General features: G+C 39.2%; 2 protein-coding genes across 3 annotated transcripts in view; both read left to right on the plus strand.

Annotated features, from left to right (window-relative positions):
* The window catches only part of LOC6036349 (bone morphogenetic protein receptor type-1B), a 266,169-nt gene extending 254,838 nt beyond the window's left edge, over positions 1-11,331 (plus strand). For both annotated transcript variants that reach the window (XM_038256856.1, XM_038256857.1), the window contains exons 2-3: positions 8,663-8,850; positions 8,912-11,331. In XM_038256856.1, coding sequence (XP_038112784.1) covers positions 8,663-8,850; positions 8,912-10,207 — 1,484 coding nt within the window. In that variant the 3' untranslated portion in view covers positions 10,208-11,331. The remainder of the gene's footprint in view (positions 1-8,662; positions 8,851-8,911) is intronic.
* A 14,410-nt stretch (positions 11,332-25,741) lies between these two features.
* Positions 25,742-25,960, plus strand: part of LOC6036347 (troponin C) — a 29,813-nt gene continuing 29,594 nt past the window's right edge. Inside the window, exon 1 of the mRNA XM_038256787.1 lies at positions 25,742-25,940. Coding sequence (XP_038112715.1) covers positions 25,938-25,940 — 3 coding nt within the window. The 5' untranslated portion in view covers positions 25,742-25,937. The remainder of the gene's footprint in view (positions 25,941-25,960) is intronic.

Consider the following 25,960-nt stretch of genomic DNA (forward strand, 5'->3'; position numbering starts at 1 on the left):
GGTCATAAAATCGGTAGGAAATTTACGACACTTTTTCTGACAGCAATCCATCACAGCAAGCGGGCGCAACTTTGTAGCGAAATTTGCGCGCAAATCGCAACACGCGACCTCCCCTCTCTGGCCGGAATTGCGTCAAGCGGAACGCATGTGGCAATCGCAGGCGGCTGGGCGTTCTCATTCTTCAAAACGAAAATAAACAATGGCCAGGAATGCAGCGCAGCAACGGCGAAGAAAGAAAGTGCTAGGGCTATAAATAACGCCACTTGCCAATATCCAATTTGTGTGTTTGTTTGTTGTGGAAAAGTAGGCGGCGGGTGACGTCCGCGTGGGAAACTATGTCAAACGTTGCGCAAGTTCGCACCTGGACGAGGGAAAAGTGCAAATTGGTGCCATTTATGTGTCTTTTCCATTAGCTGAAGAGACAAACTTGACTTTGCGAGTTTGAGTCGTCCTTCACGGATTATTGAGAAGCCTTTTTGGTGTCAGGAAATTCGTATTTTGGCATGTTGACTGCATAGTTCGATAGCCGGCTAGTGTTTTGGGGTAAAATTACAAACTCTTGCTTGTTACGGCGGTATACCCACAGGTCTTAATTCCACGGAGTCCTTGTATGACCTAGGGCATCCCAACTTGAAAAAAAATTAGTCTACCATATTTACTGGAGTTTTTCGATTATGATCTGAAGTCAAAATCCGACGACCTCTTACTTTTTACGGTGGTAACCCACAGATCTTAACTCCAGGGAGTCCTTGGAAGACCTAGGGCATCCCAACATACCAGAAAAGTAGTCTACCATACTCACTGAAGTTGTGCGAGTATGATCCGGGGTCAAAATCCGGCGACCTCTTGCTTGTTACGGTGATAGACGTACAGATCCTAACTCCTGATAGTTATTAGAAGACCCATGACTTTCCAACATACCAACAATGTAGTCTAACAAACTCTCTAAAGCTATGCGAGTTTGATCCGGGGTCCAAATCCGAGGACCTCTTGCTTGAAACGATGGCTGATACCGTGGAGAATTTCCCTTATCCTCTTACAAAAGTGACGATCGCATTAGAATCTGTTCTGTTTTTGTTACAAATTGTCCAATTTTCATCGAGATTCGTTCCACCAAATACGGAAATCTCGACGTCGCGCGCACCAGCATGTTGTTGTTGATCCAAGTTTGGCGGAAACCGGGATTCCACCAGCCAAAACCAGACACCCCCAACAACAACAACAACGCTCAACCAAAAACAGTCCGCCCGGCACGAGAAATCTATTAATGATTGATATTTCTCTCCCTCGCTCGGCGATTGCCAGACCAGACTGGAGTTGAAGAGTTGGAGGGGTAAAACCCCCCGCCGGGAAGATAATGGCGTACGACCATATGGCGTGCCGGGGCGATGCTGGAGCGATTGCAATCACTCAAAACTGCAGGCGTGCCACCGCCGAAGCTGCGGCTCCCGTTGAATGATCGATCACAGTTTGTTCATAACGGAACCGACTTCACGAGCGAGAGAGCTGCAGGGGGTTGCCGACTACTCCCACGTAGATCTCCGCGATCGACACCAATACGGTAGCTGGTTGCGGGTTGACTCTCTGGAGATCATAAGGATCATGACCGCCGGTAACGATCGCGGTTCTTATGAAAATTCATAGTCACGACGACCCGGTGGTCACGTTGATCGTGCCCAGCTGAACCAACAGCTTTTGGGTGACACTTCCAAGAGTGGAGAGAGGTGTTTACGCACCAAATTCTAGCGTTTGAGCGTTAGCGTTAAACTGTTGGTCAAACAGACGCCTCTCCGCGCGAAGAAGGGGGCATTGTGCTTTTGTACACGCACAAGCCCAGCGCGATCGCGATCGCGAGAGAGGTAATCATCGCTTTCCGGGACCGGGGGCTCTATAATGGAGATTGTTTAGCTGTAATTAACACACCGAAGCCTCGAAGATCTTGAGCGCTTGATTGAGCATTTTCTTTCAGACTTCGGTTGGTTGGTTCGGTAGTGCCTGCTAATTACCTCCGTTGAATACGGAGCGATCGGGAGAAAAGGTCGGGAATTTCCATAGATTACGGCCGGGGGTATGATCTGTTTCAACGCATGGAACTCTAATGCACCATAAGAGAGACGGCAACGTGCGGCCAGCACGAGTCAAATTGGGGGAGGCTGTCTGGAGTTCGGATATCTGAGGGGAACCGGACGTGAGCGGAATTTGGGAGGAAATCGGGCTAATTGAAAGTGGAATTGCGCAGCACGATCGATTCTGAGATCTAGATCGTTAAAAATCAAGATCATTTTTGGAAAATTTTCCATAATTTCGTTGCCAGCCTACGAAAATTGGATTGGTTAAGTTTAAATCAAGTCTGAAAACTAAACTTAACTTTTCCATAACTTCTTAGCCGTCCTATTCAAAATTAGATTAGAGAAAGATGCTCAAGTCTGATACTGATTACATTTTCTCATAACTTCTTAGCCGACCTATGTAAATTTGATTGGTTGAGCGTAACTTAAGTCTGAAATAGCTTGAATTTTCCCATAATTTCGTAGCCAGACTGCAGTGAGAATTTTTCGGCTGCTTCACAATCGGCTCGTTACGATCATCACTCATCAATCACGGCCCTACCGTTACGGCTGCCAGAACTCAATCACCACAATCTCCCACAGCTTCGTGCACCCTCAAACCCCTGACTGAGTGATCCATCCGCTGCCCTTTGCTCGCACTCCCTCGTTCTAAAGTGAGAGAAAAGAGTCGTCACCAATCGATCGTCAAATTGATGTTTCTTATCTTTCGCCTCTCGGCGTGAGTTTTCCAGGCTTCAAGCTGTGGTTTCCTTCCCCGCTCGCGATCTTCAACCCGCGATCGAGTAACCAAACACTTCTCGACGCACATGTGCGTATTAAATTAAACAGCTATTAATATCTTATTAATGCCTCCTCTTTCTTCCCGTACAAACTGCGTTTGTATTGGTGGGCACGATCACCACCACGATCGGAAAAAAGGTGATCGCGTCGCGAAGCGACGGCACGCGAGGGGACCCCGTCTAACAGCTATTAATTATAATCTATAATCTCGGGCCCGAAACACACATCTCAAAACGATTCTTGGCGCTTGTGTATTGGTGCGATCGCGTCTTGTGAATGAGCAGCTGAGCCGAGCCGTGAACCGGGAAGGCACGATCGGGTCTTTTTTTTCGCGCGCGACGCGATTAAGTATTTGCAAAGGTAAACCAGATTTCTTCGGTTGGAGGAGAGATTGGGGAGCTTGATCAACGATCGAGGAAGTCGCAAATTTGTACATTTGTAGACTTGATCAACCCTGACTACCAAATCAAAGGTGAGGATCGATGTCCCCATGGTTCCAAATGATACCTTAGGACACGATCAAAATCCTACCAACTCAAAAATCGATCGCGACTCGATCTACTCCGCTATTGATCGAGTTCAAAACGATAACCGAAGCGTCCACAGCATCTCCTACGCTCGCGATCGCTCCGTTTTCAAACAACCAAACCTGTATTAGTGCCACCGACTCCCCAGCACCACTACCACCAAACTACCACTGCCAGGCTCTTTGTGTTTCTACACGCGAACCAGTGTAGAAGGAGCAGGCCAACAAAAACGGACGCGATTTCACATATGTTTATAATTGTCTGTTCCACAAGCGGTCAGCCAGCCCAGCATCAGCGCGCAATGTTGTTAATCTTTGACTTCTACGTAAAGCGCAAAATGATGATGATCGCGGCGATGATGACGATCATTCCATGAAGAGAGACGTGAGTGCGTGAGCAAAAAACGGTTGACAGCCGGGGGTTTCACGAGAATCTTGATAAGGCAGATGCGTGGAATCGCTGGTAGTGTGTTTCAGCAGGGTCTAGCCCGTACGATCGCGTAAGTCAAGATCGCGATCGCGTTACGACCTGCTCAAAAGTACGTCGTGAAGACCCTACCGGAGTGGAGTGGAGTTCTCCATTGGAGGGGAAGGGAAAATAATTATTAATTTGTGAGATGTGATACGGCGAACCCGCTGTGAATTGCTGCAACCGGATTTCACCGTCGACGATCGTCGACTTGGGACTGCTGCACGCGTGATTTAATCTAGTTTACGATGCAATTAATCTTGATCTACGCACAATCCCGGTCAGCAGCGATCGCGCTGCGATCGCGTACCTCCCCAGGGGTGTGTCCTGGGTTTCTCGTACATCCTGTCCATATCTAGGAGCGATCACCGTTTTGGAAAGGCCCTGACCAAGTCTTGTGGGTACTCCCCCATTCTTGGCTAGTCTCGGCAGCAGCTGCCACTAAGGCCTTAACCAATTTACATTTCCCCATATATAGCAGTTAAATTATGCTTCTACTCTCCGTAGAAGGTGATTTCAGCGCGATCGAGGCCCGACCATGTGTTGGCGATCGCCGTCTCAAACTGGTTGCGAGACCCCTCGTGGAACAATACTCGACGCTGAGACAAAACCGAACGAAACGGCAACTCCACTTATCATATTTTATTGGTCATAATCTTCGCGTAATTTATTGTAATATTATTAATGAAACAACGCTGTGACGATCGACTTGGATATCCCACCACCCGCCCAAAAAGTTAATATGTAAAACTGCTTAATTGATTTTCGGTCACAGCGGCTGATCGGCTTAGCGTTGTCGTCGTGGCCGTAGTAACCTACTTATGGTCCAAAATCTGCGTGGGGGTTGAGTGCCACGCGACACGCGATCGTTAGTCAACCGCGCGATCGTTATGGGGTCTTGTGGTGACGGGAGCTTCAGCGGACTTCAGTGCACCAAGCTGGACAAATTGGAACCGTTTGGGAGCGATTTGCGTCCTCTATGGCGATCTGGAGTGGTGATCTTGAAGATCTGGAGGATCAACCGAGACCTAAGCGAGACTTGGAATGAAAATTTTGGTTCCATGAGCTTCAGTGTAGTACACTGAACCAGCAGAAACAATTTAAGATCGATTTAAGTCGTCCTCTAAGAGTTACTGTAATGATCTTGAAGATATGTCTTGTTAACCAAGCGGCAATCGCGATCGTTATGAGTTATCGGGGGATTGTTAGAGCAGGAGAAAATTTAGGGAACTTCAGTGCACCAAGCTGGGCATTTGGGGGCGATTTACAGTCAGCAGGTTGATCTGGTTATGATCATGAAGATTTGGAAAATCAACCGAGATCGGAATCAGATCTAGAAAAAAAAATGGTTTCATGAACTTCAGTGTGCCAAACTTAATTAACTGGAGCAATATGAAACAATTTTGAGTCATTCCTTCTGCGCTAATGTGATGATCCCGAAGATCTGAATGATCAACCCATAAGTGATTATATCTGCGAGATCAATCCAGATTCACATCAACTCCAAAAACCATTCAGAAAAACTACGATCACCTCCCCTCAAACGCGATCAAGTCCCACTTTCGCGACGACCTCCTCCCAAATGCAAATCACCGTGACTTGAGTTTCAAGCCGTACGAGGGCCCCCCTGCGGGGCTCTCGCTACGCCCAACTATCGCGCGCGAACTTCATTCACTAAAATTTCGCGCGATCGCGATCTTCAAGCAGAAGATCGCCCAGCTGCTGGTCCCAAGTCCACGCCAACGACGACGACGGAAACAGGATTTCTATTTTTACCGGTTCTGTCACCCCTTCGGGGCGGAGACTGATGAGTCCGCAAGTCATTTGTCGCGCGCGGTTTACGATCTCTGAAACTCGTTCTTGATGGATGATGGGCGACCAGGTCCAGGAAGTGACGTTCGAAATGGGTTCGAGACGTCAAACAGCTTGGTTTGATCTTTGATCTAAATTTGCTCGCGGCGGCGAAGAAGTGGATGGACTTCTTTTCAACGACGACGAGCGGCAACTCAATTTGTCAACCCCCGGTGACGATCGGCGCGCCCACGCAGCACACCTTCCTTTCGAAAAAAAAGGGGCCACGTGAGTGACGAAAGAGGCCTACGCGGATCCCGCAAGTCAGCTTATTAATAGAAAGAAACTCGCTCTTCGTCATCGCTTTGACAGGCGCGCGCGCGCGCGTTTCTTGAGGGGGCAATCCGCAAAACAAACATCACTTTGGTCATGTGGAAAATGACGACGCGACAATGTTGCGCGAAGATCAACAGAATGTAAACAATGTGGGACGGTTCAGCGCGTGGGCGTTGGATGATCGAGGTTCCCTGACATGTTTTGGAACAGTCAGGACATCGATCGAGTCCGTACATTTGGCTGGCAAGTAGTTTGTAGGCTTTATTAGCCCTGGTTGTCTACAAAGTACCTTTAAGACTAAATTTATGGGAAGATCGATGTCCTCAGAGCTCCGAAAGATAGCTGAGGCCACGATCGAAGTCTCTACGACTCAGAAATTGATCGTGACTTGATCATCTCCGATTTTGATCGAGTTCAAAATTGTAACCGAAGGATCATAGCACTGCGTTTGACAGTTCCACCGCGAGAACCGGGAAGTGTTCAGCGCTGTTTGAACAACTTTTTTCTCCACTTTCAACAAACCACTTATTCGGTTATCTACGCTGCGGGAACGACTCCTCTCGCGCTTCATTCAGCGTTCTGTTTGCGCTCAACGACTGTTGAATTCTACAGGTCGCGCGGGACTAGGTGAAGAGAGAGAAGAGAGCGGAGCGACGTGTAAATATTATTTGTTTACTGTTTACTCGCTGCTCCAGGCTTAGAACTCGTGAAAGGTACGAGGTGTGTTTACAAAGGTCGCCTAGCCTGTATAGAGTTATCTACGTGCGCATGTATTGCGTGTACGTACACGAAAAAGATTGAGGTTAAATTTTGTACCCGCCAGCAAAACAAATGGGGTGCTAGTGTGCGTGAGCTCGGGCTTAGATAACTCTATGGGTGAAAGGCAACTCTCGCACCGATACAAGCTGAAGCTCGAAGAGCGATAACGATTTTTCGGGATTGCTACTCGGAAGAAGTCGTCGACGTAGCGACCTTTGAACGCGGTAATCTGGCGAAAACGATGGTCAAACTCCCCTCCCCTTTGGGTAGAAAGTGTTACAAACTTGCACAAACTATCCACTCGAGACCTAATCGCGTCTCACCTTCTTGTCGCGTTCACCTAGTTCAGATAAGCGATATCAGCGCTACACTCCCTTCTCCCATGGTGTTCAAGGAGTTCCGATAACGATTCCGCTGTATACGGCAAGCCCGCGCTGATATTGAGGTTACCAGCGACGGCAGTGGGTTCCCTCGTGCGAATCTAATTAGCCATCGTCGCAGCGGGACGCGTTCATCAAACGTAATCGCCAAAACTTCAAGATTTGGTTGTGTAGAACTGCGCGCACTGTCGAAACTGCTGGCTTGATTGATTGGCGCTGCGGCGATACGAGGTTCGATTAACCCTTGACGAGGTCCAGGACTCCACTTTCTGACCAGGAAGATTGAGCTGACGCCAACTTGGACAGCTTTTGGCACCAGAAGTCTTGTCCAGGGGTTCCAGTCTACCATGATTGATTGGTTCCGAACGCGTCGTAAAGGTTTCGCTGGCAAGAATACGCCCACCTCCGCGCATGAACCAGTTCGCTTGAACTTATCTCCAACTCGCGGCAGCGACTCATCTCGTCCACATATGGTCGTCACACCGCGTATTTCTCGGTAGTTTTTGGAGAAGCTCACATCCGCTTTCGCGAGCTCCGCTCGCCGCACACCGGATATCGTTTGTTCCACATGAATTATTCATAAGGAGACGCGTCCGCGACGTGTCTTTTTTGTGGAAGATTTTCGGCACCCTACCAAATCACGCGGTCGATCGACACCCCAATTATAATTAAAATGTTTTGCCTTAACCAGCTTTTAACACCTTTTCGTTTAGCGCGTCCGAGACGCGAGTGCCAAGTGTCAAGCCTAATGACTTTTCGCAATAAAGTGAGACATTTTATTGCGCTGCGTCGATTTCTCCGATTTTTGCGGGTTAATCCCTTAAAATTACAATCGGCAAGTTGCGAGGTCCACCAGGGACGTGATTTACGACCATTGATAGCGCCGAAACGGCGCAATTCATCAACTGCGCTACCGTTTCGCGGTTTTGCAACCCCGCTCGGGTGATCACGTCCCTAATCGGGGCCCCGAAGACTATCGTTGATTGATGGTCAAGTTCGTTATCGAAGTTGCGCGGGGCCACGCATTTGTCATCATCATCAGGGGGAGTGCTAATCGGCCTAAGGTTGCAAAAGGGATGCGTGGTCATTTTTCACGAACTTTGTTGGCGTTGATTGTGGCAAAGGGTCGTTTGGGGACCCCCAAGTTGACCTTCTGTTTTTTCAGTACATTCCGTGTTCCGATTCGTGACCGTGTTTTCATGCTAAGAGTCGTTCCATTCCACAAGTTTGGTTTCCTTCTCACGAATTTACTAGTACTTTCAAACTGCCCTTCTGCTAAAATTATGGTTTAAAACAAGAAATCTTGAAAAATCTCAACTCAAATCAAAACAATCGTTTTGCGAATGTTTCGACTTGCTTCCCGTTGCGCAGCTGTCAAAACAACGTCGTTCTCTCTCACTCTCCCGCACAAGCAAAATTTCGTAACGCACCAAAAAGCGTAACGCCACGTGACGGTTTGCGTCTCCGCTGTACACTCTCAATCGCGTTTACCCATTTTTATTTTTATCGACAAGTTTTTCAATTCCAAATTTCTTTTTTTCTCAAATTTCAGCCCGTACGCTGCAATGTTACTGCGAGGGACACTGCCCGGGAAATTTGCAAAATGGAACGTGTGAGACGCGACCCGGCGGGTCGTGCTTCGCCGCCGTCGAGGAAGTGCTGGACGAGGAAACCGGCCTGAAGGTGCCCGAGTGGAGCCACGGCTGTATGCCACCGGAGCAAAATGGTGGACTGCTTCAGGTGAGATTCTTATTCAAAAATTTTAAAGGCAATTTGACTGATTTTTTTTTTCTTTTTTTAGTGCAAAGTTGGCGTTCAATCCCCGCAAATTCACGGCAAATCGATCGTGTGCTGTGAGAATGAAGATTTCTGCAACAAGGACCTGCTGCCAGAGTACGTACCCAAGACGACGACGCCACCGCCGACGGTGAACGTGACGGAACCGAGCATGCACACGCTGGCGTTGATGGCTTCGGTGATAGTGTGTTCAGTGGCGTTTGTGGTGGTGGCCATCGCGATCTATGTGACGTACAAGAAGCGCGAGAAGAGGAAGCCGCAGTGTTTGATCGATTCGGTGTGCAACCCTAACCTGTCTCCGCTGGCGGATTTGGTGGAGCAGAGCAGTGGGTCGGGATCGGGACTGCCGTTGTTGGTTCAGAGGACAATCGCGAAGCAGATCCAGATGGTGCACCAGGTTGGAAAGGGTCGATATGGGGAGGTTTGGCTGGCCAAGTGGAGGGATGAAAAGGTGGCGGTAAAGACGTTCTTGACTACTGAGGAGGCTTCCTGGTTCCGTGAGACGGAGATCTACCAGACGGTGCTGATGAGGCATGAGAATATTCTTGGGTTTATCGCGGCGGACATTAAGGGAACGGGCACGTGGACGCAGATGTTACTAATCACTGACTACCACGAGTTGGGAAGCTTGTACGACTATCTGCAGAAGCGGGTACTGAATCCGCACATGTTGAAGACCTTGGCACTGTCACTGTCTTCCGGATTGGCCCACCTGCACACAGAGATCTTCGGAACGCCCGGAAAACCCGCGATCTCCCATCGTGACATCAAAAGCAAGAACATCCTGGTCAAGCGGAACGGTCAGTGCGCGATCGCCGACTTTGGCCTCGCCGTCAAGTACTCTAGCGAGTCGGATGAGATCCAGATTGCACCAAACACTCGCGTCGGAACGCGTCGCTACATGGCCCCAGAAGCCCTCAACGAAACGCTGGACACGAAGATCTTCGAGGGCTTCAAGCAAGCCGACATGTACTCGCTGGGTCTCGTCTTCTGGGAAATGGCCCGCCGCTGCATCAGTACAATTCGCGGAACCAAGAACACGACTTGTGAGGACTACGCCCTGCCATACCAAGACGTCGTTCCGTCCGATCCCAGCTTCGAGGACATGTACGCCGTCGTGTGCGTAAAGGGCGTTCGACCGCCCATCCCACAACGATGGCAGGACGAGGAAATTCTCGTAGTATTATCCAAGATGATGCAAGAGTGCTGGCACCCGAATCCAGCCGTTCGGCTAACGGCCCTCCGGGTTAAGAAGACGCTCGTCAAGCTCGAGACCGATTCCTCGATTAAGATAGTGTAAGCGCGTAAGTTTGCCGACTTTATTTATTCTCTACTGTCCCCCACCACTTCCCCTTCTTTAAGCTTAAGTTCTAGCACTAGTTGATAGCGAGCCCCGATTTCCCCACGACGTTTATCTCTGTCGCGAAAGCAGCGCGACAGAAATCACTGAGATGCCATAATATGGACTTAAATTGTGACCCCCCTAAAAACTGGTTAGGTAGTGAAAATCTGTATAGCGAAACCCCCTTTCCCCTTTCACAAATTTTCTGTAAATAGCAATCTCTCCCCCACTCCCAGCCCTTTTACCCTATTCTATCTAGTTGTTACTAGCTTTAAATCGATTGTGAAGCGAAAAATGCCATATAGTTGTAAACGAGGTAAGGATTTCACCAAAACGCAAACGTGCTTCTTTTCCGTCTACAAATTTTACACATTGGCCTTACTGTTTTTCACTGTGCAAGTGACCTTACGCGAGCGCCTTTTCACCGCAAAAAAAAAGTAAATTATACACTCTTTTTTACAACATTAGAAAAAAAGAGCAGCAATAGCAGACACTAATCCCTTATTTTACAAGGGAGATAATTATTACAAGTAAGAAGACTCACTTTCGGTCAAGGTTTCCCCCCCCCCGGTTTGGAAACGTCCCCGTGAAAGTGAGAGTTCAGCAAACATCCCCCGTTTTTAAAAACCCCACCCTACTCCCCTGTGCAGCTTGTGGTAGAATAAGCAAGATTTCTTCTTTTACAACAAAAAACAAAAATATGTGTAAATGTCCCCCCAGCTTAGGATTAGTGTGGAACGTGTTTTTATCTAGTTTATTTTATTATGTTGTAAATAAAATGACGATTTCGTGGCCTGAAATGAGAGAGTAAAAACAAACAAATGTGTTATATAGAGAGCGAGAAGAAAATAAAAGATAAAACAGGATAAGTGCACGCACGCATCTTTTGATCGTGTAGAGAAAAAAAATGTAAAAGAATATTTTTGATGATAGAGTTTTAGATTGTGTGAGCGCAGAAAAAAAAAGTTTGCGTTTGCCGCGTATGGATATGAAACAAAAAAAATAAGAGATGCAGTGAGATAAGATGTGTTAATGTATTACATAACGTATGTTAATAATAAAAAAAATAATTTGGAAAAAAATATCGTTTTGCTACGAATTAAATATTGAGAAATTCCCCATTTTGTCTATTTTGAATTATTTAATTAATAAAATTTACTTATAAAATAAAACACCAGCAGTAAAGCAGTTTTGCTTCACCCTTCAAATTATTTCTTATGGGAAAATTGTCCTTTCTACCACTCCAATCTGGTTCTTTATAGGTCTATTTACCACCGTTTTCTTCGAACAATTTATTTTTTTAAAAATCTCACAATTTGTACATGTTGTTGCCAAGAAGAAGTGCATGAAATGTTAAAAAAATAAATGATAAAAAAAAATAAAAAAATATATAAATTTAACTGCTTTCTCCTATGTGCTAATCATTGAAACAAAAATCTATGATAGTAGGATTTTACCCCCTTTGTTTCAAAATCTTGATTATTTTTATTGAGAAATTGTCCAAAATTGCAATCTCGAGATTGACGTACATAAGACTTTATTTAAAATAATTGTGATAAATTTCGTGAAATATTTAATCTAGAGTTATTAGGCGTTGGATTGAACAGCTTCAGTTTTGTCAAGGTATGATAGATGTTTGCTCTCTGAATACGCTCCAAATGACAGAACTGAATTTTAGTGAATTTCCTGCCAATTAATAAAATTGTAATTTTTTGTGTACCTGTGAAGTTTTTACGATGATTTCAAAAAATGTAAACCCAAAATTTACAGTTTTATTAATTGGCAGGAAATCCGAAATATCCATATGATTTATTGGCTGGAAATTAACTAAAGTTCAATTCTGTCGTTTGGACCGGATATATGAATATACAGCAATTCCAAAGTTCTCCGATCGGGCTCAAAATTTTTCTGGGGGTTCCTTGGCCATAATAATTAGACCCATATTTTTTGTATGGCCATTAGGGTACTAGGGTGGTTCGAAAAATTGCAATTTTCGACATTTTTTGGAAAAACCACTTTTTTCAAAAAATCATATCTCCGCGTCGAAAAACTCAATTTTTATTTTCAAAAATCATATCTCGGAAACGTACGGTTCGACATCGCCATTTTTTCGATATGATAGGTGAAATTTTCCGAGGAATCCGATAAAAATATTTTCAAACGTAGACACGGTCCAAACGCCATTTTAAGTTTTCATACGACTTTTTCAAATGTTAAGCTAGATTTTTGAAACTTCTTACTATTTTTCTCAAACAGTCAAACTAATCACCTTTCTTTTGCATCTAAGACAGCTAAAATTGGATGGAGTGACGCGAAGATATAATTTTTTGAAAAATGTGGTTTTTGCGAAAAATTTCGAAAATGCCGTTTTTCGAACCACCCTAGCATGATGTAGGTCAGCCTAATGGCCAAACAAAAAAAATACGGGTCTAATTATTTTGGCCAAGGAACCCCCAGAAAAATGTTGAGCCCGATCGGAGAAATTTGTTCGGGTTAGGCTCTATTCAAATGGAATTGCTGTATAGCAACAAAACAAAACAATATTTTACAGCGCATCAGACGGAATTTTGTTCTTCTATGCCCCCAGAAGCTTCCGTGAAAATGTTAGCCCATTTAGTACAGAATCAGTGCCTCCAGTTTTGTTTGGAAATCTTTATTGGATTTTGAATTATTTAGTATTGGAAATGTGAAAAAAACTGAATTAACAATTTTTAAAAAAATATATTGAGGACAGTATAGATTGCAAATTGTTTGGCAATAAAAAAAATAATTCTTCCATTTGCGACTGAGACTTTAAAAAAAATGTTAAAAGTTTGACGTATAAATTGCTTTTAAACAATGCAAAATTGTTGCGTCGTCGTCCAGAGAAATTGACGAAATAAAAAGCGTTACGCCCGAGCGTATACAGGGGTTTTAGAGTACTTTTATTTTTCAATTAATTATAGCACATATTTTTTTCATATTTTTTTATTCTATCAATTTATTTAAATAATTTCAACAAATTTAATTTTTACTCTGTGTTTCTACACCCTGTTTGCAGCTTACTACACTTTGAATAAGGTTTGTGTACCAGCTAAAAAGGGTAACGCAAGAAGTAACGCTTGATGATCCAGTGCTGCCATCTTCTGTAATCAACATGAGGCAAAGAGTGAATTGTGCATGCAGTGGAGGATTTCAATTTTTTTCTGTGAATTGCACATTTTGAACAAAACTTTAATACCACATGTATAAAGATGTAAATTTTTACACAGTTGTTTTTATTTTAAAATATTGCCATTGAGATAAACATTTACGCGTTTTTGCAAGTAACGTTTATGGAGACGCGTGGTGCTTGAAAGACACGTTTTAAAATGAATTTACGATTTGTTTTAATTTAAACCTAATAACAATATCCCATCTTTTCAGAACAAAAAAAGCAAATTGTTAAAAAAAACCGAGCATGTGCCAGCATGGTCAAGGTTTAGATGTCTCCAAGGATAAAATTTTCATGTACTGAAAAATCATTTTATTTTTTCTCTATTTTTAAAATCATGTTTTGTTGACAAAAGAATTTCTATGTTTATCTTCATCATACTCAAAGCCAACCAGAGTTGCATTTAAAGTCGTTTGTATCATTATCAGTGTTTATTACTAGAGGTATCAAGTCAAGTCCAGTCCAGTCTAGACCGAAGAGTCCGATGGGTGTGTGGTGGTGCCAACTTGCTAATTATAGACTTGCATCTTCATTAACACAACTCTCGCCCCCATCAAACCGTTTGAAGTGAGCCGCCTCCAACGATGTTATCTTCCAAAATATTCATAAATGAAAGATAAACAACTCCTTTGTGGTTTGTTGGGCGAATGTTTATCTGGCCACATATTTTCGCTAAATAGTGCTAAAAATTCCTCCTCCAAAAAAGTAAGTCACCACAACTTTGCGGGCAAGTTACAAAAACGGTTGGAAAAAAGACACTCTCAAAAATATTTTTAACCTAAATATACCGACGCATAGAGAGGAGTCAGTATTTGGCGCAAAACAATTCAAAACAAAAATAGCACGTCACATGTGACTGATGGCTGAGAACGGGGTTTAAAAAAATCGGTGGTTATTTTAGCTCCATATTTTTCCAACAACGGATCCTCGTGCGAACTCCCCAAAAAATGCAACTGACTATAACGCCGGAACGGTGGACAATAACACAAACGGTGTGTACGCAGAGTGCACGGAGGGAAATTTAATTTTGAAGCTTTTATTTGAAAGGAGATTTTCAAGCATAAATTATTGCATACTTTAAGGCTAATGTTTTCACAAGGGCTTTTTGTTAAGCAGCAATGTTGATGAAAAATAATTATATTTTGGTTTAAGAAATATATATTGATTTCCTATCGTGTTTGAACATTGTTTCACAAATTACTGCCGATGGCGAAAAAATCTACCCTCAAAAAGTACGTCACTTTTCAGCTGATGACATGCTGAGAGGTGTTGGAGAGGTTCGTGGTCTGACAAATTCTTGAGTAATTTGCTCTCACCTTCGCGTGATCGTCATTCGACGAGGGGGTGTCGCGCCCCTTGAAGAAAAGGAAGGGACGGCTGTCAACTCAAGTTCGTCACATGATAATGAGCTGAAATGGAGTGTGTGTTTGTGACAAGGACGCAAAAGCTTATACAATGTAGTGCTAAAATTTTGTACTGTTTAATTTTCAAAATTAACTTTTAATTTATTCAACTGTCAGTTTTTCTTCTAAATGATTCACGAGTTCATCGTCCAATCTTGGCAATTATCTTCTGCATCCATCACCGCAAGTAGTCACACCGTCTAGAGAGAAGATGCAATGGTAGAAAATTCTTAGAGTGTGTTTAACTAATTCACTCTCTACCACCGTCATCGTCTTGATCGTTGAATCCCCCATAATCACTCCATTTCGAAGTGCCAAAGTGAATAAACTTATAAATCCGTGAAAACGTTGTGTTTAATGACTTGATGTCGGTCGTAAAATTTAGTCGATGCATGTATGAAATCGAATAAAATTAGAAAAAAGAACAAATTCAGTTAGCAAACTTCAGTATTTCTCCTTAAAAAGAAGTGTTGTTCACAGCCTCCCACGCATGAATCCTTTAAATCAGCCCTCCTAAGCTGCCATTCACAATAGGTAAACAGGCGTGAAAAAATTCAATCTTTCGCTACCTGAATCGACTCGATTCCGACCAGCCCCGGCGCTTTACCATAAGGTGTGTTTCTGAAAATACCAACACTGTCGAACCGTTCGGTTGTGTGTTTAAGATATATAAATTTACAAAAGTAGTTGTAAAAATTGTCAAAATTGTCAAAATTGTCAAAGTTGTCAAAATTGTCAAAATTGTCAAAATTGTCAAAATTGTCAAAATTGTAAAAATTGTCAAAATTGTAAAAATTGTCAAAATTGTCAAAATTGTCAAAATTGTCAAAATTGTCAAAATTGTCAAAATTGTCAAAAATGTCAAAATTGTCAAAATTGTCAAAATTGTCAAAATTGTCAAAATTGTCAAAATTGTCAAAATTGTCAAAATTGTCAAAATTGTCAAAATTGTCAAAATTGTCAAAATTGTCAAAATTGTCAAAATTGTCAAAATTGTCAAAATTGTCAAAATTGTCAAAATTGTCAAAATTGTTAAAATTGTCAAAATTGTCAAAATTGTCAAAATTGTTAAAATTGTCAAAATTGTTAAAATTGTCAAAATTGTCAAAATTGTCAAAATTGTCAAAATTGTCAAAATTGTCAAAGTTGTCAAAATTGTCAAAATTGTCAAAATTGTCAAAATATTCAAATTTTACAAATTTTACAAATTTTACAAATTTTACAAATTTTACAAATTTTACAAATTTTACAAATTTTACAAATTTTACAAATTTTACAAATTCTACAAATTATACAAATTTTACAAATTTTACAAATTTTACAAATTTTACAAATTTTACAAATTTTACAAATTTTACAAATTTTACAAATTTTACAAATTTTACAAATTTTACAAATTTTACAAATTTTACAAATTTTACAAATTTTACAAATTTTACAAATTTTACAAATTTTACAAATTTTACAAATTTTACAAATTTTACAAATTTTACAAATTTTACAAATTTTACAAATTTTACAAATTTTACAAATTTTACAAATTTTACAAATTTTACAAATTTTACAAATTTTACAAATTTTACAAATTTTACAAATTTTACAAATTTTACAAATTTTACAAATTTTACAAATTTTACAAATTTTACAAATTTTACAAATTTTACAAATTTTACAAATTTTACAAATTTTACAAATTTTACAAATTTTACAAATTTTACAAATTTTACAAATTTTACAAATTTTACAAATTTTACAAATTTTAAAAATTTTGCAAATATTTTTTGAAGTTTATGTTCCTCGACTCTGACCAAAGTCGTGGGGGGGGGGAGGGCGGGGCAAAGAAATAAAAAAGTATAAAAATTGAAATCACGAGCCATGGTTTCAACATTTTAATGAAAAAAGTGTTTTAAAATGCATTATACACCTGTCCAGTTGTTTTGCCATCATTAGTTTCCAAAATATCTAAGTATTGACGAAAATTTTATTTTTTGCGAAAAATAAAATTTTTGCGGTGCTGTACATTGGAATTTCATAAAAATTCAAAACATTTTTAAACAAGCCCAAACATGCTAAATATGCTTATCAATGCAGAAAATGCATTTTAGATTGTTTTTAGTTGATTTGACTTCTATTTTCATAAAAATTTTGATTTTTTTTGAAATTTTTTTTTTGCCCCCTGATTTTTCAGACCAATTTTGAAAGGGGGGGGGGGAGACATAAACTTTAAAAAATATTTGCAACGGCCTTATTTGTTTTGTGCAAAAATTCTATCCGCTCCCATTTCCTCCAATTCCCCCATCCCCAAAATATCTCAGAGAAAACTGAATTTTCCAGTCAAATCAAGATTTGAAAACGCCAGACACGCGAATCATGCCCGCGCTGAGAGGAAAAGGAACAGTGAGTGAGAGAAGCCAGGAATGAAAAGGAAGGAAGTTCGGACCAAGTGGTCTTCTGGATGGGCGAGAAATGTCACGCCCGGATGCGGGTTGACCCTTCCGAGGAATGTGACGCTACTTGGACATAGCTTTCGGGAGCAGTTTTTGGATGTTTGGAAAAGTTATGTGGTTGGGAGGTGAAAAGTTTGGAGCAGGTGGTTCAACATTCTTTTTTGGTATGATTTAAGTAAATTGCTAAAGTTTATTTTTTCACTATATAGTGTCTCAGCATTTTGAACCCAAAATAATATAACAAAAAAGAACATCTCGTACATCGTCCAGAACCAGAAACCGTTTTTTGTGATAAATGGTGGCGCCCCAGCTCGACTCACTCGCAGTTCGGCGATGGATGGAATTTTACCACGAAACACTTAATATATGACGGAAAGTGTCTAATAAAACCAATGGAGAGGAAGGGAGGAAAGCGGCCATCGTTATGGCGCAAAAGGAAATTATTATTGAATTTTTGAACTGTGAGTTTGCCTGACTGGAGCAGAGTGAGAGTGGGGAAATATGAGTATGTGTGTTTTTGGCTCGTCTCGAAAAAAAAGAAGAGAGCAAATATCCATAAAAGCCATAAATAAACCCAACTAGTAGGGAACCCAGTGGTGGAGGAGGTGGGAAAAGTGAAAGCATGCAAATTTCCATTCAAAGTGGAAAACTTGAATGGCCTTAGTCGGTTGGGAGGGAAAAAAAAGGAAAATCACTCTCCGAGTGGCGAGGAACTGCGCTTATTGAATTCACCATTGATGCACAACACGGAACTCAAGGTTGTGAAAATTGACGGACTCGCACAGTCTGTCTATATTTATGTCGGGGGAGGCCTCCCCGAAAGTTGAAAGACGATAGACAGCCGTTGATGCGCCGCTGGCTAACTGAAAAGTGTGTTGTAGAATATTCAGAGCAGTTTGAGAAAAAAACAAGAAAAATGCAAAACTCCATCCAAGGCGAGAATTTTTAAACAGCTAGAATTACCCATCTAGTGCGAGTACATTAGTAGCTGTGCAAGTGTACTCTCGTTTCTTTTTTTTTGCTAGGTAAAAGAGCGCATTAGCGAATTCCAACGTTTTTTTCTTTTTGCACAGGTTTGGGCGTTGAATGATAAACCGCGGAAGCAACCTAACCAAAAGCAAAACCAGGGCCCAGCACACCTCACACGAGAGAGTTTCATTGAAAAATGGGAATTCCAGCAAAGCAGGCAAGAAAGTGCGCTTTGTGAATGGATTCTTTCACGCGGTGAAAGGTATAAACGAGTGCAGAGATGTAGAACCTAAAGGAGTTGTTTACGAGATTTTAATTTATGGAATTTTAGGTAGAAAGAAATTGCAATGCTTTTTCCTGAATGAATCCAATAAATGAGCAATTCTTTATATTTTTATTTTTTAATCTGGCTGAAACGTTTTTGGTGCCTTCGGTATGCCCAAAGAAGCCATTTTGCATAATTAGTTTGTCCATATAATTTTCCATACAAATTTGGCAGCTGTTGTAAATTGGACCATTAGTTGCTGAGATCTCGACATTAGAAAATGGTGGGTTGTTTGGGTGAGACTTGGAAAATATCAATTTTCATGTTTATAAACCTTTGCATGGCACTATCTCAGCAACTAAGGTTCGTATCAACAAAGTACAAAAAAGCAAAATACAGAGAAATTTTCCAGCTTTTGAAAAATATTTTTTTTTTCAAAGGTGGGCAAACCAATTAAAAAAAACGAAAAACTGTGACTATTTTCAAAAAAGTCACCTACTTGTGGATTTAACTTGAAAACGATGCATTTTATCAAAATTTCATTAAAGTACTTTTTGATTGTAAACTTTATTTTACATCGAAAAATGATGTTGAAAATTTTATGCGGCCTAATTTCTATTTTTTGAAAAAATCAGAATTGATAAAAAAAATCATAACTCGGGCAAAGATTTTTTGTACAACCTGGAAATTTCTGAAAAGTTGGCATTTGATGTCCTCTAAAACATATCAGAAAAAATAAAAATGTGTTTTTTTGCAAATCAAGTTTTAGTGACAAAAAATCCCCCTGCTCAACAAGCATTTTAAGAATCTTAGCCAATTATGAACAAATTTGGTTAACATTATCCCATTGATACCCAATGCTAAAGATGGCGAAAAAAAATATGTTCATGCAAAAATGACTTTTTAAAACGCTAATTTTTTTCTGGTTCAAGTTGAACAGCTTTGGTCTGTTCGAAAAAGTTGTAGTGAATTAAATTTCCACACATGCATGCAAAATCGACCACCAAATGTTCAGAACGATCCGTGAAACTTGTAGTAAAACGGATTACCCTAACCATGATAACAACCAATTATAAAAAAAAACCACTCTCGAGAAATCATTTTTTAAAGATTTTGGTAGTAATTTTGAATGAAAAACTGCCAAAATGTTCGTCAATAAAGTCAAGTTTTGGAAAATTGTGCTTTTTTTTTGTCAATAAAGATGCACTTACAAAGTTTCAAAGAAATAAAACAAATACAAATTTCCAACGAGGGAACTACTCAATCTTCTCTATTTTCCTCGCTTAGGTATATTCACTGTGCAAGGTTTCCTTTTATTTGACCATTCAATTAAGCAGTGATAAATCACACATCATAATTTACACAAAAACAGATCAGTGGACATGATTTAAAAAAAAAATATTTTTGAGGTTAAAATTTTGAATTCATCTTATAATATTATTCTCTAAAACTATTATACATTTAACTTTTCTTTAGGTTGGCTGTATAACCCATTCCTCCTGATTTTTTTCCTTGCCGTATTAATCGCTGTGAATTTCGCTGAAGAATTGAAAAAGTATGTTGAATAAAATTACCTTCGATGCTCCAAAACTATATTTTTCAAGGATTATTATTGAACTTGTTTAAATTTTCAGCAATTTCATTGAATATTTATTTATTTATTTTTACAGTCAAATTTCTCAGTTGCCAAAAAAAAACCAAAAAAATACATTTCATTGATTTTTTCAACTCTCTGGTTGCCGATCTTGCCGATATAAATACTGCTCCATCTGTCAATTAATTTGTCAGTCCATTCAAAAGCATGCTTTGATTTTTTCGTTGTATGATTTGATACCTTCCGCTCCCAATGGTCCCTTCAATATCGATGCAGAGAGAGTCCACTGTATTGACATTTAAAAGTACGCATTAACATTTTTATTTTGGCATCAAAAGATGCGAAAATATCCAAACTTTTGTCTTATTTGCTTTATTTCAACTTTGGAACTGTTCGTCCTCATAAAATGGTATTGATGGTGATTGATTAAAATTCTAATAAATGTTAATAAAAACCTAAGATGACCAAACTTTTTACTACAATTTTACAACATCCTAAATGTCACCATTAATATTTGCAACTATCCACAGACACAAAATTTAACCAGGTCCCTGCCACGTTGCCCCCAACCCAATCCAACAACTTTTTGATCACCTTCCAAAAAGTGCCAAAATGTTGCACGCTTCATCGGCCCCAATAACAATAAATTAAGTAAATTTATTTACAAACTCACCGCATGTCATTAACATTGAAGAACCCCCGCTCTTAGTTCATTAAAAATCTAGAGACGAAAGAAACCGCTGCTGGAAGGGGAGAAGCGACCAGGGTGACGTTGAAACACCTGGCGTCTCCATCATCACGATCATGATCACGATTTCCATCGAATTCGTCTCTCGAGCGCGCGGGGGGTTTTTTTGACATCACAATCCCCGTGAGCCATGTCTGTGTGGTCTGGGTTTTGCCGAATCGGTCATGCTCATGGCCTGCTTGGCTGGTGAGCAGAAATTAACTCGTTCATTTATAATAGCGAGCGGGTGTTGGGAGTACAGAGAGAAATATTTGGTTATTAAGAGAAATATTTGTAAGTTTGTTTTTAAAGGAAATCCTTTTGCATTATTTGAAATTTTATATTTTAATAATTTTGTATTTTTATGCATATTTTTATTTATTTATTTTTGTAATTTTGTAATTTTCAAAAACTTCCAAGTTTTCCCACAGTGCCAAAATTCCTTGAAACGTGAGCTGGCCTCCGGGCTCGCATCTTGGCCGAAAATCTTGGCACCACACTCCTTCACTCTTTCATCGTAGATCTAACAAATCCACAGTTCAACAGATCAACGCCGCCGGCACTTTTCCAAACCCCAGCAGGAAGCCGCTTTTCCACGCGCGCGCTCGCCTATTTTATAGTGGATTATCACTTTCTCTCTCGCACTTGCACTCCCTCTCTCAGAATTTCAAAAAACACGCTCAACTCGGCTAAGCCAAGCTTAGTGTGTGCTGTTGGAGAATTTTAGCTGTTCGACGACTTAACCGCACACACATTTTGGGGGATGTTTGTAGCGGTTTTCCATGACATGCCAACCCGCAAACTCTTGAAAAGAAAAAAAAACCTTCTCCTCTCAGCCTCTCGATGAAGCTAAAGAGATGCTGTCAATCTAATCCACACCAGCGAAGATGCGAACGCAGCACGTCGCGACATGGAGTCTCATGCCAAAAAAGAGTGTGTTGTTGTGGGTGTGTTGGGTGGTTTTCAGGTGAGACTAAGGTCGAAAAGATGATTGTTGACTTGAGCAAGAAATTTTTTGCGGTTATCTACCGAGATCAAATCATTTAGAAAGTTTTTACATCAGATTACAATGTTTTTTACATCTGAACTCTTAGCATCAAACACATTTAAAATGCAAACATTTAATTTTTAATTTTTAATAGTGAAACTTGAGCAGAAAAAATTCACAAATTACATGGTTTCCAAAATTATTACAGATACCCTTTGAAAATTGTTTTGACTCGTGTTATTTCAAGCAAAAATCTTTAAATTACGGCGTTGATATTTTTTGTTGGATGAGGTTACGTGAAGACTTTTTTGACCAAAACCGCATTTTGCATAATTGATTTGTCCATACAAATCTATACACAAGTTTGGCAGCTTTCCATACGAAAGTGCCATAGAAATATTCAAAAAATGATACATTGAAAACGTTTTTTTATCAGCTCAGAATTTTCGGCAAAAAATTGGCATTGTTTAATCTGGAAGTATTTCACTTCAAATTATTAGTTTTTTTTTAATTTTATTTAATCAAAAACTTTAAAATACCTTAAAAATAAACCCATTTTTTTCAGAGGCTTTGTAACTACTCCAACCCTCCACCCCCACCAAAATTTCTCAAAAATTCAGGGTTCAAAAAAATTATTATCACTGGAAAATACTATTTTCACATAAAAAGCTAATAACAACGATTGTAAACTATTTAGAATACATTGCATAACGTTTATTTATGCATTTAAAATTAAATAAAGGCTTTTGAAACAAATTTTGAATTAATTTGTTTAATGTTATTTTGAAAATTTTACTTGATTATTCCCTCTCTCCCAATAGTCTTAGAAATAATGATTGGTTCGATTAAAAATGATTTTATTTTTTGATAAAATAAAACATATAAATTTTCTTACTAATTTGTCCTGAATAATTTAAAGAGAATACTAACAAAAATGCAGATTTTATGGAATTATTCAAATGGTTTACTAAAAGATGCTTTTTTTAGGTTTATACTGAAATTTATTTCTATATGAAAAAGATCAGTCAATTCGGATGTTTAATTTATTTCATTCAAAAGATGCTTGAGCCTTCAAAAATAAAAATAAAGTTTTGTTAATTTATGTTAATTTTTATATTTTTTTCTCAACTTAAAAAGCTCCAATTTTATAAACACTCATTTTGAAATGTTGAAAACAATTTATCAATCAAGGCCCTGAACAGACAATTATTGATGCTGTGAACACCTTGATCCAAAAATCTCGCAAACATTTTTTCTCCTATTTTGGGTAGTTGACCTGAAATATAGCGTAAAACTTGCTCTAAACAAAAATATCTGGAAATATGTAACCCAAGTAATGGCGGAAATGTAACAACACAGAAAAAAATGATAGTAATATTCATCAGGAAATGGTGACAGATTTTGTGACAAAATAAATGATAAATTTTACCCCAGAAAATGATGAATTTTCATCAGTTTTTGATGAATATTTATTGGGTTCACATTTTTACACATTTTTTATGTAATATTACACAAATAAAGAGGTAATATTCAACCTACCAAATTTGCAACATTCCAAAATTCAACTTTTTTTTTCTGTGAATCAAAATTTGACTAATTTGGGTTTAGCTCAAATCTTACCTTAAAAAAAGATACGAAACATATTTTACATGATTGCATTGTCCGAAGCTAACTTAAATGAGGTAGAATTATGATTTTTTTCTTATAGGAGCTGATATAATCTTATAAAACATTAGGTCCAATCAAGCTCCTGCTTTATTATAGAGCAATTCCAGCTCAAATCAGGAATCTTTCTGGTACTTTTGTACCCGACCCTCTCCGATTTCAATGAAACTTTGTAGATATGTTATCCTAGGCCTATATAAGCCATTTTTGTATGTATGGAGCCAATTGTACTCGAAAATAACATTTGAGAAGGGCGTAAGTTATTTAAATATTTTTGTATTTTGCAATTTAAAAATGACTGTATCTCGAAGCCGTTGCATCGTATCAAAAAGTGGTCAAAGACAAACTTGTAGGAAATTGGACGGGATTTCTGAAAAAAATACACTGAAATAAAAATACATGCCACTTCTATGAGAGTTTTTCATTTTTAAGTTTAAAATTCAAATTTTAAGGGTATGTCACGATTTTTTTCGTGCAAAATTTTTGAGGAAATAGCCTAAGATGTTTCAAAAAGACTGACGAAAAATGCAGGAAGGTATGTCTCTCCAAAAAAAATACAAAAATCATTAGAAAAGTCATATGGCTTATATAACTATTTTTTTCAAAAAAAAAATTTTAAAATAAACTAGAAAATCTAGTGTTAAAATTACAGAACGTAAATTAATTTTATATTTATTTAAATCAACGATAATTCGTTTTCTCATATTTTTAGCGACATATTTTGACCTTTTAAACTACTAAAGGAAAAAATAGAGTGATATTATTAAATTAAATTTGATATGCACAGCAAATGAAGTTTGATCTTGGCCAATAATTTGTAATATTTTTATGTGTTTTTTCAGGGTTTTCACTGAATCGCAAAAAAATCATAAGGCTTAGTATTTTTTTTACGCTAAAAAATTTCATTCATGGAAAAACTATAGAACAATCATAGAAATTAAACACGTACATAAAACAAAATGCATGATTATTGAAATTTGAATTGTTTTGAAGGGATTCATTTTACGATCCACTTTTTTTTGATAAATTGATGACTCAGCATGTTATTTTTTTTTTTCTTTGTAAATTTTGGAACATGTAACATTATTTAAATTAAATATTTTCCTTAAAATTCTTCAGATGAATATTTTTAAGCGTTCGAATAGTTTATGTTATATAGTTAAAAACTAAGCTTTTTTTTAATATGTAGAATTTCAAATTTCACGAATTCCATGCTTCCCGCAAAATCATTCAAATTCACTAATTATATAATATTGTTTTTGTTTTTGAGAAAAAAAATCAGTAAAAATCAAATTAGTTTTTTGTAAAATGTTCAAGCACTAAACAAAAATAACTGAAATTGACTTCAAATGTGTAAAGTTTTGTAGAAATTAACAAAATCCATCTTTTCAAATTATTCAATGAACTGAACTCATGCACCTATAGAATGTTAAACTACCGAAAATTAATTCAATAATGTCTCAAATAAGGTATTCCATAGGTTATTTTATTTTTTTCTGATCAATTCGTATTTATTATTACCAGCACACTTTCTTTTCACTTGTAATAAATCAAAGGTCAATATCTCAGCTCAAGATAACAAGTACCCAAATAAGTGAAATGATTTTTTTTTTTTAATTTTTTTTCCTTTTTGCACCATTCAGTGAACCAACAGTTTGCAAAATGATTATTCTATGAAATTTCCCGTACCTATCCACTAGTTAACTCAATAATAATTTTGTAAAGTGAAATAACATAGAAACAAGATGAATTATGCCAAAAACAATAGTTCAACCTTAACTACCTTTCAAATTTTATTCTTAATTGTAAACATCCAACTCTACCCTACCTTCTGACCAGATCCTTCCCCTTACCACCAAACTGAATACCCGTTATCGGTGCGCTGCCACTGAATTTTCCTCTCTCCACAAAGTGGCCGCTCGTTCGACTTCAAAAATACACACGTTTTCTAGCTTTTTTACGCTTTTCGCACCGCGATTTTCCACTCAAATTGGACAAACCCTCCTCCCCCGCACACACACACACACACACACACGCACACAAACTTGAGCCAAAAAGTGCAACACCGCGAAAACGGCGGCTGGCTCTCCGCGGGGGAGATTTCACTCTCATTTTTGGCTTGACGCAGTTGGTGAAGCTGCTGAAAGGAACCTTCCTCCCCCTCCATCCCCTCCCTCCTCTCTTGACCCATCACTCACATTGTGTGGAGGAGTTTTTAAATATAAATGATGTTGAATGATATTTTCTCTTTAGTTAGTTATTGAACGTCTCGCGGTTAATTAACCCATCACGCCCGTCGCAACGCGCAACGCAGTTTTAGTCGCGCGAATTGTGGGTGGTGCTTTAGAGTGTGGGAGGTCCTTGCTGGAAGAGAGGAAAAAAGGATTAAGCCTGGTTCATTGTTCCCGAAGCCGCGTGCCAAAGCCAATCAATCAAAATGGTAATTGTTCTTCTTTTCAA

This window comes from Culex quinquefasciatus, chromosome 2 (genome assembly GCF_015732765.1).
Source record: "Culex quinquefasciatus strain JHB chromosome 2, VPISU_Cqui_1.0_pri_paternal, whole genome shotgun sequence".
Lineage (NCBI taxonomy): Eukaryota > Metazoa > Arthropoda > Insecta > Diptera > Culicidae > Culex > Culex quinquefasciatus.